General features: G+C 38.7%; 1 protein-coding gene across 1 annotated transcript in view; it reads left to right on the top strand.

Moving 5' to 3' along the window:
* Window positions 1-18,943, top strand: part of PAK3 (p21 (RAC1) activated kinase 3) — a 109,781-nt gene that overhangs the window by 28,201 nt on the left and 62,637 nt on the right. Inside the window, exons 6-7 of the mRNA XM_037512063.2 lie at window positions 14,892-14,992; window positions 17,671-17,733. Of these exons, the coding sequence (XP_037367960.1) occupies window positions 14,892-14,992; window positions 17,671-17,733 (164 nt within the window). The remainder of the gene's footprint in view (window positions 1-14,891; window positions 14,993-17,670; window positions 17,734-18,943) is intronic.

Here is an 18,943-nt window from a genome sequence, read left to right as displayed (position 1 = left end):
CTATTAAAAGTTAACATAAAAAAGTGCTAAGTAATTGTGAGGTATCATTACATTTGTATCATTCTGAACCTTACAAACAACCAAGATATTAGATCTTAGAATCTTTTTTTTTTATAGTTACTTTGTCCCTAACTAGAATTTATGTCAATTATAGAAATTTTTTAAGGATTTAAATTGCCCATAACTTCACAAGCCAAAGATAAGTAACTGAATTGGTATTTTTCCCTTCTAGTCCTTTTTCATCGTGATGTAGAAATTGTTCATCAATACCAAAAATTTGAAAAAAAAAAAAAACAAGCATATAAAAAGTTAAAATCCTATGTATTCCCAAATCCCAGAAACAATGTTAACATTTTGGCAGTTTTCTTTCTAGACATGTTTACGGCTATAGACACACACACACACACGTACACACTTTTTATGTTATTAGGATCACAATAGATATAGCTTGATATCTCACTTTTTCACTCACCATTTTCATCGTGAATATTTTGCTACGTTTAACAAAGGTTTTCAGAATAAATATTACTCTTGATGGTGTATAATATTTCATCATATAGTGGCATCATGTTTATCCATTTTCTTTTGTTGGATATTTGGGGTCTTTCCCAAATTTTTGTCATAAATCATGTCTATTTCTTTAGTTAAATGAAAATACTTGCTTTGGTGACAGCAGAGGTTTTTTTTGTTTTGTTTTAAGAAGTCTCTTTAAGATCTACATTTCATTGACAAAATGGAACTTCAAGAGACAGGTAGAAGAAAAATAAGGAGTAGATGTAATTTCAAGATGGAGGATCCTTTGTTGGAGATTATTCCAGGAGCTAATCTGTGTTAGGAGAGACAATTTGCCACCATTGTATGGTACTTCACTATAGAAAACCTTCTAGAATTTAGACCAGGAAAAAGGACACCCTGAACAGGTTTGATGTTATGTTATGGACCCTATGAAGTATGGGGCTGATCTTTTGTTGGCTACTAGAAAGCTTGGAGCCAATGTGTGGCCCATGCATAGCCTGGTAAGGGGACTTGATGGTATGTATGTACTTCGTATTCGCTTTCTTCCAGGCTTCATATTATGTTTTTATCTTTTTTTTTAACGTTTTAGTTTCTTATCTACTTTGAATTTATGCTCTCCTATTGTATTTTGTGTATTCTTGTAAGCCATCTGATAAGCCATTTTGGAACAAGGTGGGGAATAAATAAATGAATGAATAAATACATGAATAAATACATGAGTAAATAAACAGATAAGGCAAAGGCAATGAGGCAAATGAATCAGCCAGGACTCTGAATTGGCACAGTGCCTCTAAAGCTAATCAATATTAAGGACTTGAAACTTGGAAGAACATGTGGGAAAGAAGCAGGTGAGGCTGCATTTGGAGGGGCCATGTTCTGTGTGACATCTGTGTCTTTCAAAGCGTACTTATGTGTTGTGTGTCTTGTGCTGCACTTGAGCATTAGGTGTGTTTCAGAGGACATGCAATGCTTTGTGAAAGGCTGTGTCTTTAGAGATCACGGTTCGTGTGTATTTTGTTTGTGGGTAATCCAGAGAGATTTGGGAGCTGGTGAGCCTGGAAATGAAGTGAAGGCCCCTTTTCTTGGAGACTAGGAGGGGGAAGTTGAATATAAAGCAAATCAAGACAAATGGGAAGTGATCTGCCACTTACTAGTTAATTACTGGGTGCCAGGCTGTGTGCCAGGCACTTTACAAATATTACGAATTTTAAAAGTTCAGCCACTCTGTATTAACCCCTTTTTACAGAGGAGGCAATTTGTGTTCAAAGGCTTAAAATAAACAGCTGAGTGTCACAGAGCAACTGACTGAAGCCAGAAACCTCCCAGGTCTCTCTGACTCCAAACCCCATGCTTGTTCTACCCTATCACACTGTCTGCAGCAGGACAAAGGGAATATGTGGTAATCTACATCCCTAGCATCCAAAAGCCAGCAGTGGCTTTCACTTTTCCTTAAGAAGATGGCAGTGTGCTTTGGAACGTATTTGAATTTCAGAAAAGGGGACTCTCTTATCACCTCTAAGAAGGAAAGAAAACTTTCATTTTTTTTTTTTAAGAAATGATGGTGAGAAAATATTATTGACAATAGACATGTGCTAACATTTGATTTGGGTGTTTTGTGGGTTAGATTATCACTTGGTGTGTGTACTTTATAGGCTTACATGTTGCTTACTTTAGAAAGTTGAGGTTCTAAATGAGTGTGTTCATATATGTGAAAAGTTCTTAAAGTGCCATATAGTTTTGTTATTGTATTGCATAAATATTGTTCTAATTCCTAGAGTATGTTATCTTCTATATATGCTACACAGCAGGAAGCATTGCTGTGTACCCATTATATTAAAAAAAACTCAGTTTATGGTCTTGTTAATCAAATGTTTTGGTCAATGCATATTACTAACTTTCGTCTAATTAATGCACAATAAAAAATTCTTAGTGTGATAACTAGACTGAACAGTATGCAATCTTTCTTCAGTGATGCTGAAGACTGTGGGATGTTGCAGCAGCTCAAGCATGTTATTGCACCAACAATGAGTGGGAGTCTCAATTAACTGACGGTTCTGTTATCAGAAAGCCAGATATCAGAGGCTGCTACATCCTGAATGGTGTTTCTGTTCCTCTTGGTTCTCCAAATGTAGTCCATGCAGCTCAGCCAAGAGTGCTCTTTGGAGGTCACTGCCCTGTGCTTTGGGAAACCTGAAGGGTATGCTTTCTTGCTTATCCTCCAGGGTCAGTGCTGTGTGCTGGGAGAAGAGCCTCCTGTACTATTTTTACTCCTAGAAGTCTTCTGTGGTTGAAATGGGAAGAAGCTGGGATATTGATGCACTCAATCTACTAGGGCCTGTGCTTCCACTTCATGGCTGGTAAACAGGGCAATTGGGGACAAATATGGTGGCCCAATAAAACCAGCTGACGGTCAAATTCAAGAGAAGTATGGAATGCAGGATTGGGAGGTGTGTACACTGAAGGAAAGAAGTAACAGGAAGAAATTGAGGGAAATAATGTTTGAGAGAGAATTTTAGGAGATGGGGAAGATACAAGGGATATGGGAAAACAGGAACACAGAAGAGCTGTGTCAAGCAAAATGAAATGTTGCAGAGAGGAAAGTTGACACTGGCCAACTGTCAGTGAAGTTGCTTTCCTCCTGAAAGCAAATAAGGCCTTGTTATTCCTGTCAAACCTGTATCCTACAGAATTATCCACATAATCAGAAATGTCTGCTTTAGGACATTGCCTCATCTTTCCTTTTTATTTTCAAACATTTTCCATTGAAATTGTTGCACTTGTGAATTGGGTATAAACGAGAGTGGGACCTGGTGTGTGTTGCCTGGAAGGAGATGGGTAAGAGTCAACTTCCTCATATTTGCCCAAATGATCACTGTTGCTAAATATTTTTGAAGATACACTTAGGTGATGACTGTCTGCATGTGTGAGTGGGGGGCGCTAGAAGGGCACACATGGGACCATCATTCCCTTTCCCCATCATCCTCATGGAACACCCAAGCTATGAATTGGACTTGTAGCTGCTCTTGCAGAATCAGGTGCCACTTTGAGTGGCAATTTATGCTTGTTTCTGGATGGCATTGATTGTTTTCCATAGCCACCAAAGACCTAGTAGGAAGAAAATAATTTACTACTCCACCACAGGGACTGGTACTAGACATAAAGAATTCCCAATATGCTGATTGGATATTATGAATTACCAGGAGTGAAATTTCATGGGTCCTCTCTTGGGGCTCTCATGTCTTTAGGAAGTTCTACCTGAAGGTAGGAGAATGAATCACCATGGGCCTCCCCATCGATCTGCTTCTGGGATTTGCTAATATAATAAAGAAAATTTGAGCAGTGAATATTCAAAACAGCCCACTGTAATCCTCTTTATTGGTAGTTGTATTTCCAAGGACGTCACACATGGGATGGACGTGCTGGGTTTAAAAAGTAGAGATTACTTAGTTCTCTCACAAACACAGTCACCCCATTGCTAAGTATAGTGCTAATGAGGTAATATATTTGGGATGGCAGTTGTAGGGGTATTGCAGTGTTCAAAGTGCATTTGCATCATTTACCTCCTTCAGAGCTATGATCTAGGTAGGACAGGGATAATACCCACTTTACAGAGGAAGGCAGAAGTTTAGAGAAGGTAAATGATTTCCAAAGAGCTGGCACACAACTAATTACAAAGCAAGGCAGACATAGAATTTGGATCCTGTGATTCCTAGGCCAGTGACTGTTGAACCTGCTTAAGTATAAACTGAAACTGTTCAGTAATTTCCATCACCACGCAGTTACAATTTTTTTCCTTGTGATGAGAACTTTTAAGATAGACTTCTTATAGCAACTTGCAAATATACCATACAGTATTGTTAATGACCAGTGTGACTTGGGGGCCTTAACACTTAGCACCTTTAAAAATTTAAATATCAAAGCTATATTAAAATAGATCACAAAACTTACCTGTCATTATTCCCTTTAGATTCAGTCATAACCTAATAAAGGAGATTTGATTTTCCTCATTTAATAAATTCCTATTTCCTTTTCTGCTTAGAATCAGTTATAGTTTTCCCAAAATTCTAAGTTAGGTCAGATATATCTATCTATACAGCAAACCTCTTTTTTAGTCTTTTACCTACTTTGTATTATCACTTTCTTTAAATTCTTAGAGGCAAGAAAAGAATACATTTTTATGTTTAACTTTCCATTGTAGTTACTACATATTACTTTCAAGTATTTCCAAAGGGAAAATAAACATGAAGACACAATGACATTTTTCCTACCAAAAAACATTTAGATGAAAACTAGAGAATGAATCTCACCCCTGTGGAAGGGAAAATGGACTTATCATGAATCCAGGAGGTAAGAAATTCCCATGGGTAACCTCATAATATGCTCCCAAACAGAGTATTTGTTTGCAGACCAGGAGTGCTGGAGATTATAACTTTTTTTTTGCAGAAATCAGCCCCTCCGGGACTGTGGCTCTCGTGATAAGCACCTGCCTCTTTGACACCACCTGCAGGGCTGCTGTTGCCATAGGATGAGTTTTGGGGATACTTCAGAAGAGGCTTCAGGAGGCTACCCTCTGGAGGGCTGTGGCACAGTCTGCTCTGTCACCGGCAAATCAGGATGGACAGGGTGACATTTTTTTAAATGTAAAAGCAACAGCTCCAGTACTTAAATCCATTTACCTGGTAGTTTAGACACTAAGACATTTGAATTATTAAAGGCTACAAGGGTAACATTTGGAAATAGTCTTTGTGAGACATTGACTAGTGGCTAGAGAAATTAATAAGCCACTGAAAGCACCTGTCACCCAGGTCACTAAGGATGACCAAGTCACTAAGGATTGTGTTAGGTAAAGTGAAGGTTGTCTCTCATAGCAGGTTAATGGCCCTTTAAAAATATTTCCATAACCTTCCAAAGTGCTTTCCTAGAGGAATATTGAGAGAAAAAAACAGACATTTTCATATAATGGCACTCCAACGGCCTCTGCCAGAAATGGCCCCTGGTCTGCTCCAGTTGTTTGACTGAGGGAAACACGTGATGCTGAGTATAGCTGCTATAGACAGGGAGCACGGGACAAAGGGAATGGGGAGTGAGAAGGCCTTCTAGGGTCAAGCTAGATATTATGGGATATGGTGCCTCCCCGTAGAGCTCCACACCCAGCAGATCCAGTGTGAGCTTTCTAAAAAGTATTTTATTAGATCCCTTTGCTCTCATAGGACTTCGAGGAAGATCATGGTAGAGACTTACGTGCAGCCAGGCCATGCATAACTGAGCTGCATGCTGACTCTGAGCACTGATCTAGCTTATTAGCAACCTCAGCTTAAAAATCAGACATAATAAAATTCGATGTTAATAATAAGCTTACCTGGAGCATACTTGTAACCACTTACATACTTCACTCAAAAGATTTGTGCCTGCTTTTTATGTACCTAGGTCTGCGCTGAATCAGTTGTGATGGTTACCGCCCCCCAGTCTTCTCTGTCTCTCTCTCTCTTTCTCTCTCTCTCTCACACACACACACACACACACACACACACACTCTCTCTCTCTCTCTCTCTCTCTCTCTCTCTCTCTCTCTCTCTCTCTCTCTCTCTCTCTCTCTCTCTCTCTCTCTTTTTACAGGAAATGCCCAATAGGTGATCTTAGAGTAACAGAGGAGGAGGCAAGGGCAGCTAGGGCTTCTCTCTGTGTGAAACAGCAACCATTTTAAAACCTGTCCCCACCAGGCCAGGTGAATCTAGCAGCACAGCACTACCTTACTTGACGTCTACACATATCTATTATAGCCATGTGTTCAAAAAACTTTCCTAGCACATCCTTTACTATGATTTCCAATTTGGACTGCCCACCGTCCTGGTTTCCATGGCTATATTTACCCTATGCACTTTTCTGTTTCTTACCTCCTCATCAATGTCAGTATGCAATACACATTCCTCCTTCCAAACCTTGCCACTACCGCCTCCCCCTTTCCTACCTATCCATTCTCTAAGACCCATTTCTCAAATCCTGCCTCCTCCAGTAAGCTTAGCCCTCACTGTCCACCATAGATTTCTATGATCTTTTCTTTTGACATGTTACAGCCTTCATTTTCTGTTCTTCCCAACTCAGCATCTAATTTTATTTGGTAATATCAGTGGCAGTTTCTTGTTTACTAAGATTATTTCCCCCGCTAGACCACGTGTTTTGATTATTAAATTCCTAATGAGTTTGCAAGCATCTGTCACTACACTGATCCACATTTCCACTTCTACTTGTTAACTGACCCACTGATTGATTCAAAGGAAAGGAAACTGGGACAGTAACAGAAGGGAGTTGTTCTTAGAACCCGGCTTGTGAAATGCTTGCTACTTAAAACTTTTTTTGTTCCCCTTTGGAAAAATTATCTCTGCAGCTGAAAAATAATGATTTATATAATATTTTGCTTTTAACTTTCTGTATTAATGTAGATTTAATTGTCACTTTTTATGCCATATGAACCTAAATTTGCCCGCTTTCCGTTGCTTTTTAGAAAATGATTGTAGTTCTGTGCTGTAGGCCAATTTATATAGGAAAGCATCTCTCTACATCTATCCTCTGTCATTCCTTTTCTTTTCCTTCGTGCTCCATTTGCAAGGAGCTAGAAAGGGTTCTAAAAACTAATTCTGGACGTGACATATGACATCCCATGAGAAGGCCCAACAAAACTTCCAGGAATTTTAGGGGAAGATGACAAGTGGACCTCCTACAACAAAGAAGACTCAGGTGACAGTTTTCTAAAATGTTCTCAGGAGGCAAGCATAGCACCATTTAGGGATTTCATCTGGAAATATTTGATTACTTTGATGTATTTTGAACTGTACCCAACTGTCGCCAATATATGCTTTTGGCCCCAAAGTGGTACATGGCAAAAGGTATGCTGAATGAATACAGAGTCTTTCCCACACCACCATCACCACCGTCAACTTCAACACCTACTCTTAAGACACACCTTTATCACTCCTGGCCTTCTTGGGGGACCTAGATCATCGTCTTCCCATCCATGAACACCTAATAGCAGATAGGCATGACCTGTCTCTACCAATTGGGTCTCATTTCATAGAAGGAAGGTCATTTATTCATCCATTCATTTGCTCATTTGCATACTCATTCAATATTTATTGAGTCAGGTACTGTGGTAGATAAATGGGGGACAGGTGAATAACCTCCAGTACCTACCTTTAAGGAACTTATGCCCTAGTGAGAGATCCAAGTGAGTTAGTCAGTGATTAGAGTTTACCATGATAAGTAGAATATAGGTTTGAGGACTGAGGAGGGACATCTATTCATGACTGAGGGGAAAGATGGTTAGAAAAGGCTTCCTGGAGAAGGTGACCACATAACGGAGGTGAGTGTTACAGGAGGAGCACAGCTAGTCCTGTAAGAGATGGGTGGCATTTCAGATAGAAGGAGCAGCATTATGATGGCAGTAGACATGACACACTATTAGTTCTGTGAATAAAGCTCCAGGTGGCTTGGAATAGCTAGTGCACAGAATGCAAGTGGGAAAGTGTGGAGATGAAGCTGTCGAAGTAATTGGAGATCTGATCCTGGAGGAATTATGAGTACCATGCTAAGGACTTTGAATTTGATTTTGAAGGTAATTGGGAAACATTGAAATGAGGATGACATCAGATTTGTCTTTGAAAATATCCCTCAGAGAAGAATGGATTTGGAAAGATGGAATGGAAGGCTGTTGGAGTTGAGCAAGTGAAAAATGACAATGGCCTGAGTATGAGAACATCAGGAGAGGACAATGCAGATGGAATATATAGAAGAAAGAATTAATAGAATTGAGCAATCAGATGGTGGAAGAAACTAGAGGGTAATGTAGGGCATGCAAGAAGAGTTATAGGTTCTTGTTTTAGGTGGGGAAGATCAGTGGAGATTTAGTTTATGTTTGAAAATACTTAGCAGGGCCTGTAAGGCATCCAAATGCAGGTATTCAATAGGTAGTTAACTCCATGAAGCTGGGGTACAGCAGGAAGATCAGGGCCAGAGCTACATATGTGGTGTCATTAGTATAGATGATAACTGAATCCATGAATGTAAAGAAGGCGGCCCAAGGGATAGGTGGGTTGGTGTAGAGGTGAGGACTAGGACCACTCTGGGGAATACTATTTAATCAGGAGAAGACCCAGAAGTACAGGAATATACTTGAGGAAAGTATTGTGTCAAAGAAATTATTGTGTGAAAAGAAGTCTAGATTGTCTTTTCAAGAAGTTTAAGCTAAATAAAAGCCTGAGAGACCATGGCAGGTAGACAAGTGTGTCAGGTGGCAAAGAGTGATAAGTGTGTCAGGTGGCAAAGAGTTATCTCAGCATGACTTAAGCCAAATAGGAATACCAGCAGAGAGAGATCTAAGAAATAGCAGATATTTGATGGTGTGGGGTCCTGGAAAAGTGAAAGGAACTAGTATATGGAGTACCAGTAGAGGGATAAACCTTGGGTGGAATGAGGGGGCTTAGCTTCCATTGAGATATGAAGAGACCCAGTTGCTGTTAATGAAGAAAAATGTGTAGGAGTGAACAAAGATGTTAAGTCAAAGGAGTTCCACACTGATGACCTCCATTTTTCTCTGAAATAGAGGGCTGTTCATATGCTAAAAGTAAGGAGGAGAAGTTGTAGTGAAGTGGTGTAATTCTGGAGTATTCAATGGAAATGAGAAAAGAAGTTGGCAAGGGGCAAGAAGAATATCACAAGCACCATCAATGGCCCAATTTTGATCTGTGACCTTTCTAGAAAGCACCAATCAGCATGGCTGTATGATTCCCCCCACCCACAATTCTCAGCAGTCTAAGTAGAGAAGTGGAGGAGTTTTGTGGTCAGATAATGTCCAAGTAGGATTTTTCAGGTCAAAGGGCAAGAGTTTTCAGGGCAGGGGCCTAAGAACAATTCAGATAAAGGACCATAGAGTTTAGGCTAGAAGGAAGCTAAAAACTTGGCAAAAAAATGGAGGCATCTGGGGACTGGAGGTTGTTGGGATCAAAGAACAAGTAAAATAGGAATAAGGGCTTGAAAGAGGGAGAAAGCTAGCAGGATGGGAGGCTAGACCCAGAGAATGAGCTGGCAGGGTTGCATATTTCAGAGAAAGCAGCGTTCTGGATAATGAAAAGGTCTGGGCTGGGTCTCTCCACTCTGCCTGCACATCATTGAAGGAGTTATAAAAAAAAAATTATTGACCCAAGTCCCACCCCCCAAAATCTTGACATAGTAGGTTCTGGGTGGACCCTTGACATTGGCCTTTAATGGAATTCTATAGATTATTCTGGTGCATCCCTGGTTGAGAACTACTGGTTTAAAAAGTGACCAAGACAGTAGATTACACAAGAGAAAAGGAGATGAAGTTGAAAGAGGTCAAGGATTTAAAAGGAAAGGCTATGAAAGAGGTGTCCATTTATATATTATATTTCACTGAGGATAGTAAGGAAAACTGGGCGCCAATGCCCTTTGGTGGATAAGGGGACTTGGACAGGAGAACTCAATGTCACCCCAAACCCTCAAAGGGGTTTTGGAGGCAAGTGCAGAATTACTGGTCTCAAGCTATTTGGAATAAAAGGGCAAAACTCTGCCCTCATTTCCCTCAGGCTTTTGGAGTTGGGATGGGGAGGAATGAGCAGCTTCCAGCAGGATTATCAGGTGAAGTGCTATTCTCTTTAGATGACAGTAGAGTTTAAAGTTGTTTTTCTCAAACTCAGGAACCCTAGCCTGAGTCTACCTCAGAGTAACTTGATTTGAGTCTCTGGGGGTGGAGCTCTGATAGAGCCCTCTAAATTTTCCAGATGGGAGGGAAGCACAGTGAAGTTCAAGAACCAAAGGCAAGAAGTGAACATATCATGTAATGAAGAGGCTGAAGGTGTAGACAGGTTTGAGGTGGAGGGACTCTAGCCACTAGAGGAAATGGAGAACACTTGGATGTGGAAACTAAGAGGGGACAGATGACTATAGGAATTTTTCTTTCTTAGAAATACAGTGAGATGGGGAAAGATGTAAGAATGAGAGACTCTGAAGAGACTAGCTGGCTCCTGGACTTAGCACTTGAACACATACACAGGGTTTCAAGGCCAAGCCCTGTTTACAGTTTGTTGCCTAGTGACCAGTTGTGACCTCTGCTCCTGGTTCCCATAGAACCTGGGCAGTGGGCTTCGAAGTCGCAGTTGTCTGGTTTTCTGCTGTGTGCCAGTATCAGCTCTGAGTTGGTCAGACTGAGTCTTAACACCTCAACATTCACAGTAGGTGGGATCTGAATATAAATGACCATTGCTGACAGAATTTTTTGGGGGAGAAGCAGACATTTTAGTGTTTGTAAGAAAAAAATTCTCATGTAGGTTCCATCTAATCAATAAATATTTACTGAGTCCTAGGGCTCAAATCTGTTGTTAATGCTACTGAATGGTAAATAGTGTAGCTAGTATGTAGACAGTTGGACCTAGGCTCATGCTGACTGACATGTGCCAGCTCTATAGCCATGGGTGTGAGGTTTACCTCACTGAGTCACACTTTTATCCTCAAACAAGAATACAGTAACAATAATGCCTGCCTTAGACAGTTGTGCTGGAGAGTAAATGAGACAAAGCTAGAAGCTGATGGCAGATGCTCCATCAATGATATTCACTGAGCATGTAGACCTGAGCCAGGTACTAGGGAAAGTCAGAATGAACAAGATAACAGTGCTGTCAGTCATCTCACATTTCAGTTAGGGAGATAGGTGTGTAAAGAAGAAATCATAATCCAGTGTTGGTAAGTACCAAGCTCAGAGTATACAGTGGTGAGCTCTGTGGGAGCCTGAAGAGGGCAGTTAACTTTGTCTGCAGAGGGAAGACAGGGACAGACGTGTCAGAGTTGAAGAAGTCCAAGAGGAGTGACTCTTCAAGAATAAGGATATATACACATACTGCCAGGGAGTGTGGGGGCTGGCAAGACTTTTGAGGTCGAGATCGAGTGTGTAAACACTTGGCAGTAAGAGAAAACTTGGCAATTTAGGGAACATGAAATGTGTGTGGGACTGTGGGGGCCATGGCAACAATAGACAATGGAGAGGTGAGCTGGAGGCAGATGATGCAGGCCTTGGACAACATGGTAAGGAGTATGAACTTCTAACATACGGGTAATACAGCCATTTTTCTCCCAAGGGTACAGAAATTTTTATTACAAGTTGAGGGGGTTTCAGTAAAGAAGGCAAAGAAATTTATGAGAATATACATTCATTGAATCAAAAAGGGAAAAGAACCCATTAATTTCTTTTGTGACATAATGCTAAGAAGCTTTCTCTTTGAAGGCTCAGAAATATGAAAGGCAAATGAAAGCAGGAGAGGCATATTAAAGTGTTCCCCTGGCACTCAAAGCTTTGTTTTCCCGAGATTAAGGATATTAAACAAAGGCAGGAATGTGGCCAATTTTGTATAGTTCAAAAGAGAGCTCAGAGTAGAGAAATGAATGGCAAGGCACAAATTGGATTCAGTGAAGATAGCTGAGAAATGCTGGTGCCTTGGACGAAGATTGTAGTGGATATAGAGACTTCAAGGTAAGTTTGGGAGATAGAAGAACAAGAACTTAGAGACCAATTAATGTAGAATTAAAGTGGGAGTCAAAAGTGAGTTCTAAATCTATGGATTGAGTAGTTGAACAGGTGTTGGATTACCCAATAACCAGGGAAAGCATGTGCTTAAATTAAACTCCAGCAAATCAGGGCCACCCAAAATGTGGAGCCATTTTTATTGTGAATATAGCTTTTCAAAAGACATATTAATCATCAGACCTGTTTGATTATCCTTGCCTTTGCTTTAGTATTGTTTATATTTGAATTACATATTGGACGTGGTTATAACCTTTTCATTGCTTAGAGTCTGCTCAAGTTGAAGTCTAAGGCCTCAACCCTCAATCTGATCTGGACAGATAGTGTTATTGCACTGAGAACGTGGACACTGGAGAAAGAGCAAGTTGGGACTTCCTGCCTTAGCTATGCTTAGCCCTGAGTGAAGGGAATGACATGAGTAGACTGGTAATGGCAGTAGCAATCAAATGGCCTTCAAATGGCCTTCTTAGCACCAGTGAAGTGTTTATGTTTAAGTTGATCTGCTTCAAACGAACAGTCAATACTAATGGAGAAGTAGGGGAAGTCCATTTTCTGGCAAGAGAGATCATGAATGCAAGCTGATACAGTGATTGAAGAGAGAAATTAAAATAGGGGTTCTTTTAACCTGGAGTCTCGGGGAATTTTGGAACCTCTGAAATTATATGCAAAATTATATATGTGTACCATATGTTTTATGAGCACAGTTCTGCAGCTTTTTTCAGATTTTTCTGAGGAATAGTCTTTAACCCTAAGAAGGTCATCAACCACCAGGACTTAATTTACTATGAGGGGTAAATAAAGCTGCTCTTCAGAGTTCCTCACTTGCCTGGGATTCTTCTAAGACCCTGTGAGGGGTCCTGACAATTTCTTATTGTTATTTAGAGCCTTTTTTTCAAACTCCATAATGTATTCAGTGCCACAAATCTGGAGCCACCTCTGCCAACCACAGATTAGAGAATTACCCAACGTGAGTTAGCAACTAAGTGGATGCCCTCCACTAGGAAAGAGAAAGGATTGTAGGAGGTCAAGAAAGGATTGCAGGGGGTCAAAGGCTGCAGTATCAAGTGCAGAAAAGGAAGCAGCGATAGTAATCACAGAAGAAAAGGCCACTGAGGTAGGAGGAGAATCACATTGTCAGGGAAGTAAAAAGAGGTGACACAGCCATGTTCTACATGGATAGGAGATCAAGAAAAAGGGAAAGTGAGAAAAAGTTTACAGGGGTAGGTAGGATACCTTCAGTGAAGGCAAGAACAGAAAGCTGATTGTTCAGGCTTTCTGAACAAGGAAAATGGTACTTGAATAAGTGTCCAGAAATACACTTAGAAGTATGAGAAACAACCGAAAACCTTAAACTTCACCATTCAGTTAGGATTAATATCAGTAAAGCAGGCTCGCTGTGAAAATGGAATTATGTTGAAGTTACGTTAGATGGCATATGTGTACTTTTTTAAATGAATTTGCATGTGTTCCATGGCTAGGCAAAGAGTTTAAGTGACCCCTGTCCCTGCCACTTGCAAACTTTCTCAATCCTTTGCCCTCATCCTCTTACTACTTGAATTTCTGTATGTCTGCAACATATCTCTGTCTTCTGGCTGGAAATACGGAGCACTGAGAGAAAAGAAACCATAAGGATGATATTTTAACCTGAAAGTTTTAGGATTTAAAATGTATCATGGGTAACCCACAAAACCAGTAAGCTACATAAGGTTGATTGAATATCGTCTACCTGAGCCACAATGTGCTTCTAACATTGGCCACCTTGGCAATTCTGAAGTTGATTGGTTTCAACTGGGTAAACCTGGTTCATGCTGACTTGCCCAGTACCAGGAGGGTTTTTATCTTTCGATTGTGAAGTGCAGCCTTATCAAAGATACATTCTCAGTCTGCTAGATCTGCTGACATGTCTACTATGGAAGCTACTAAATGTCATTTTACAATATTTCCGCAGTATCTTCCTCCTGAGTCTATTTCAGAATATACCGGTTTCATTACAGTTCCCGATTTATTTTTTTCAGTGGTTATATCTTTAAAGGATTTTTACTCAATTAGAGATGTTTATTCATACTTGTATTACTATGAAAAATCTGCTTGAGGACAATGATTTTGAAAAGCTAATATGACAGGATAGGGACATGGAAAAATAGCTATAAACTAGAATTACAATTCGGTAAAAGCAGAAATTTATTTTTTTTATTCACAAAATTCTGGGTAGGAAATGATTTGAAACATTTTTAATGATAAAAATTTGTAACACTGATTTATAAATCTCATTGAAAGAAGACGGAATGTATTAAGATATGCTACATAATGTAAACTTAAAGAAGTTCTAGCTATTGGCTAACATGGAAGCAGTTCATAGCACTGTTATACATAACTTAAATCCCTTTCTATTCTTTCTAATAATAAGTCTTAGCTTGACTTGAGTATAATGAATTTCTTCTTTAGTAAGTAGACTTGATCCAACACAGCCAATTAAGCACAACATACTTAGATACATGTTGGTTATATCATTACACTGGTAAAGGACATAAATCAGTTTGACTGCAAATTTTGTTTGAATTGGATTTTAGAAATTTGTAAATTCTTTGGACATCACTTTTTTTTTTTTTTTATCAAACTCTCAGCCACTTCTGCAAACAAAATGATTGCTTCTGGTGTTAAATATTGTTAAGTGTGTGCTGGAACCGGTTGTCTTTCAGTTTTGTAATTGTTTTTTGATAAATCTAATTGTACAACATATGGGTACTATGATTATATCCCAAATAAATACATGTTAACATTTTGCCTTTAGCCAATAAGAAGAAAGAGAAAGAACGCCCAGAGATCTCTCTTCCTTCAGACTTTGAGCATACCATTCATGTGGGGTTTGATGCAGTCACCGGGGAATTCACTGTAAGTAAGCCCCTGATTTTGTTTTGCAAGCCATGAAAAGTCCTTTGTGAAAATAGGTTTCAGTCAAGAATTGCCATGTCCCAAAATGTCAGACTTGATGTTTTTGATAATTTCAAGTAAGATGGACTTTGCCTAAACAATCACAGATCGAACTAGAGCGTGGCAAGAGTATTTTGTCTATTCTAATAAAAATGTTGATCACATTTAGTCTTTAATTAGGTTGAAAATGCTAATTTACCAAGGCACAGGAGATGTACTTCTAGTAGATATTCCTACTTGAGCCTGCTAGTTATCATCTAAAGTGAATCCGAGAATCATCTACTCAACTTGGCCAGTGAAGAAAATCTATCTGAATAATTCAGCATTTATATCAGAACCTGGATTACCCAGATCAGCTAACAATGATAATCCAAAATCTCTGTAAAAATATGTATTCTTCCCTTTGATTTCAAGAACATAGTTTATTTTAAAGCTCATTAACAGGTTTATTTTGTAGACTTTCAGAAATAAATGTCATGTCTCAGGAGGAAATATTAATGGATATATCATGTATGCTTTAGTGGCTGTGTGCTTACTTTACATATAAACTTGACATATGTGCCATGCACATACACACACAATCCAATATGCATTCTCTGGAAAGACCACAGATACAGACCCAGCCTTTGTTTGGATATTTGTAGTGCTTTTAAAAGTAAAAGATCTCTCATCTATGACATTTTATACTTTAAAAAAAATCTGGTATTTTTTTTTAGATGGATGAAGGAAAATTGTGTGTAGAAACATGTCTGCAAGAAGATCAACAGCCTTTTTCCATACTAGTAAGGAACTTAGTCAAAATTTGTAGTCCAAGATAATGAGTAATTCTGAATATATACAGGAAAAAAAAACTTTGATAAAACTACCATCATCAAATCTTGGGTTCTTAAGCCAGAGAGGTATTTAGATATTAAATAATTGAACATCAGCAGCTCTTTCTGCCCACTTGTGTATGTGCAAGCGTCCTTTCCTTACCCTTTTTGTAATAAACCTGCCCTTTTGGATATTAAATAAATAATTGAATATCTTGTTTCATAATAAGGTGGTTAGTGAGTAAACCATGTGATATGATTAAATGAAAAAAAAAAAGGAACAGATAAATTTGATTTGGAAAAACAAACCATATGTCTGAATTGACAGCCAAATTATCTTATTTTTTTTTCCATTCCAGAAGTAAGCAATATGAGAATGAAATAGAAATTGAATAAACATCTTGTCCTTGTAAAGTGAAGTGAGCTGGTTTTCTATGGTTGCAGTAGCAAGCAGAAGAGAAACACAAAGTAGTACTGACATTGATAAAATTGAGATACTGTTAGGATTTGACTGATTTCATCATTGGCGTCAGAGACATTACACGCATAGCCTTATGTTTGAGCCCAGACTGGTTGTTACTATATTTGAGACTATTCACTTAGCTACACTTAGAAAATACGAAACTACCACCACCATCACTACCATCACCAAAATAATTTTATAATCTGAACAATTTTAGATTAAAAAAATAGATGGTGGCTATCAGACATGTGAAACAGTAAAAGGGCTAACTCTTTAAAAATTATGTCTAATAATCTTTCCCTTTCAAGAACTTTAACTTTTCAGCTTTGATCTTTTTATTTCTGTGTTTTATTTCTGTTTAAATTTCTTTTATGTTTTGTTATTCCATATTTTTCTTGTCTTTCTTTCTTCCTTTTTATTTTCTGATGTGAAAGTTTTCTCTTCCACTATTTTCATGTGACACACTGGTTCCTTTCCAATTTTTTATTTTTCTACTCTCTCCAACTTGCTAGACATTTTATGATACAATCTCTCTGCTTTAGCTCTTTCTTTGTTCTTTATGGGTTTTGGATGGAAATGAAGGAAAGTGAATCACCATCATCTTGCTGACTGTAGACCAACTATTTCACATTGCTGTCAATTAGAACACAAATACTAACAGAGAGGACTGGGGTAGGATTTGCAACTGGCAGTCTTACCAATCAGGAAAAACAGTTTGATGTAACTGAACCAAACAAATCAAAAAACTTGCCCCCACCTCCCAAAAACTCAATTTGAAATAAAGCAGCTGTTTGGATGCACACAGTTGTTATAAATCCACTGAACACATAGATAAAACATAGGCTAAATTTGGAAATCTCATGTACTTTAGTATCATCTTGATGGTTTTTTAAAATATTATCTGAACATTTTTAAAGATGCCAAGTTCAGCTTTTGAAAAATAACCTGATTTATATTTACTAAATTTAAAAATACCCAATAATACTCTTTTAAAAGTCATTTTATTGGTAGGAATTAGAATTTGTGTCCTAATGGCCAGAGTGCCACTAATCATTATGCATATGTGGAGGGGGAGGGACATATTGCTAAATTTGATGATTGTGGTTGTTGAGGTTGCATTTTGAGCAATTTGCTGAACTGTCTCGTCCAGTCGTGTTACAGGAACCTGTTATTTTGCATATTTTGACACTGATCTGGTGTGGCTTGATGATTGCCCTGTGGTTAATTGACCCCAGAAAACTTTATACACCTGTTCATACACTGGGACCCTGAGATTAAAATTAGGTTGGGAGGTGATATTTTTGGTTACAAACTATTACAAGTCCTTACCCTTTATATTACCATTTTTGTCCCAAATACTTCAGAACTCCCCCTTCCAGACCTCTAGACCTGTGACGGTCGCTTCAAGTCAATCAGAGGGAAAAATGGTATGAGTGATATAAATTATCATTTCTTATGACAAATGCTTGGCCTGTTGTTTCATGCTGCCATTTTCCTGGGCAACACTGGACAATCCCCTGTTGATGTACTTATAGTTGTAACTGTATACCTGGTCAGGCATCGATATGTGCTCCTGCTTCTGATGCTCATTTCTAGGTCTCCATTAGCTGTCTAGCTTTGGGGATTTGTATCTCAATTTGGAGTAATGGATGGCTTTCTGATTATGTGCCTTTGTGGCATACATTCAAATTTAAGTGTCAGGTTTTATTAACTGGTTTTATTAACTGGCTTATCTCAACTTAAAAGAGAAATTATGTTAGCAGTGTAGTTATATGGTAAGTATAGTTGTCTGGAAGACCTTCTGCAAATGACAGCATTTTTGCCCTGCTGTCTAGAGATTGCAAGACTATCACAAAAGTTTAGAAGTGCCATGAGAATGTATAACTGCGAAAATTCTAATGACTATGGTAGTGATCATGCCAGTGATGTCTGCTCCAGTGGTTATGTGCAATGCATACCTGGTTTTGTAACACTTAATAACTCCTTTGGCCATTACAGTATTAACCAAATGCTATTAATTGCACTTAGAATCAGAACTGGGATCATGCATGGGCTCCTGAGTTCAAATTTTTGGCTTAAGGCTTTAGCATCAAATTGCGTGATGAATGCATGTAAAAGTGTTGTTTCACTGTGCTTCGAGTAACCCCAAATGCCAGGAATCAAATACATATCCCAGATCAAACCAGTTGGGTGAAAGCATGTTTGTGAAGCATTGGAGATAATTATTTAAACAAAGCTGTTACCTTATATCTGATCTTATTTTGCGGGACGTGGGACTTCAGATTTGCAGCATTAAAGTAGAAATTACTCATATATGGTTTGAAATGAAATGGTTTCCCTTTCCCTACTCGAAACACCTAAGAAACTCAGAGTCTGGCTGTGTGAGAAATCCTTAATTTAGTGTTCTCTAAGCCAGCCATGATTTTAATTACCAAGTATTGAACTCAGCATCACCATATAGATATCCTTTGAATTTTAGCCATACGACACTTACAATGTGCAACTGAAAATGGTTAACCAGAATTGGGAACTGAAATTTGTAAGTTCATCACATGGCCATTGGCCACTTGTGATCAGTGAATTACAAAAACGACTTACAAATTATTGTTGAAGCTTTTCATGATGCCATCCTTCTTC

This window comes from Talpa occidentalis, unplaced genomic scaffold (assembly GCF_014898055.3).
Source record: "Talpa occidentalis isolate TD23 unplaced genomic scaffold, MPIMG_talOcc4v2.1 talOcc4.15, whole genome shotgun sequence".
Taxonomy (NCBI): domain Eukaryota; kingdom Metazoa; phylum Chordata; class Mammalia; order Eulipotyphla; family Talpidae; genus Talpa; species Talpa occidentalis.
Note: the sequence above shows the minus strand (reverse complement) of the source record. Positions and strands in the feature narration are given on the sequence as shown.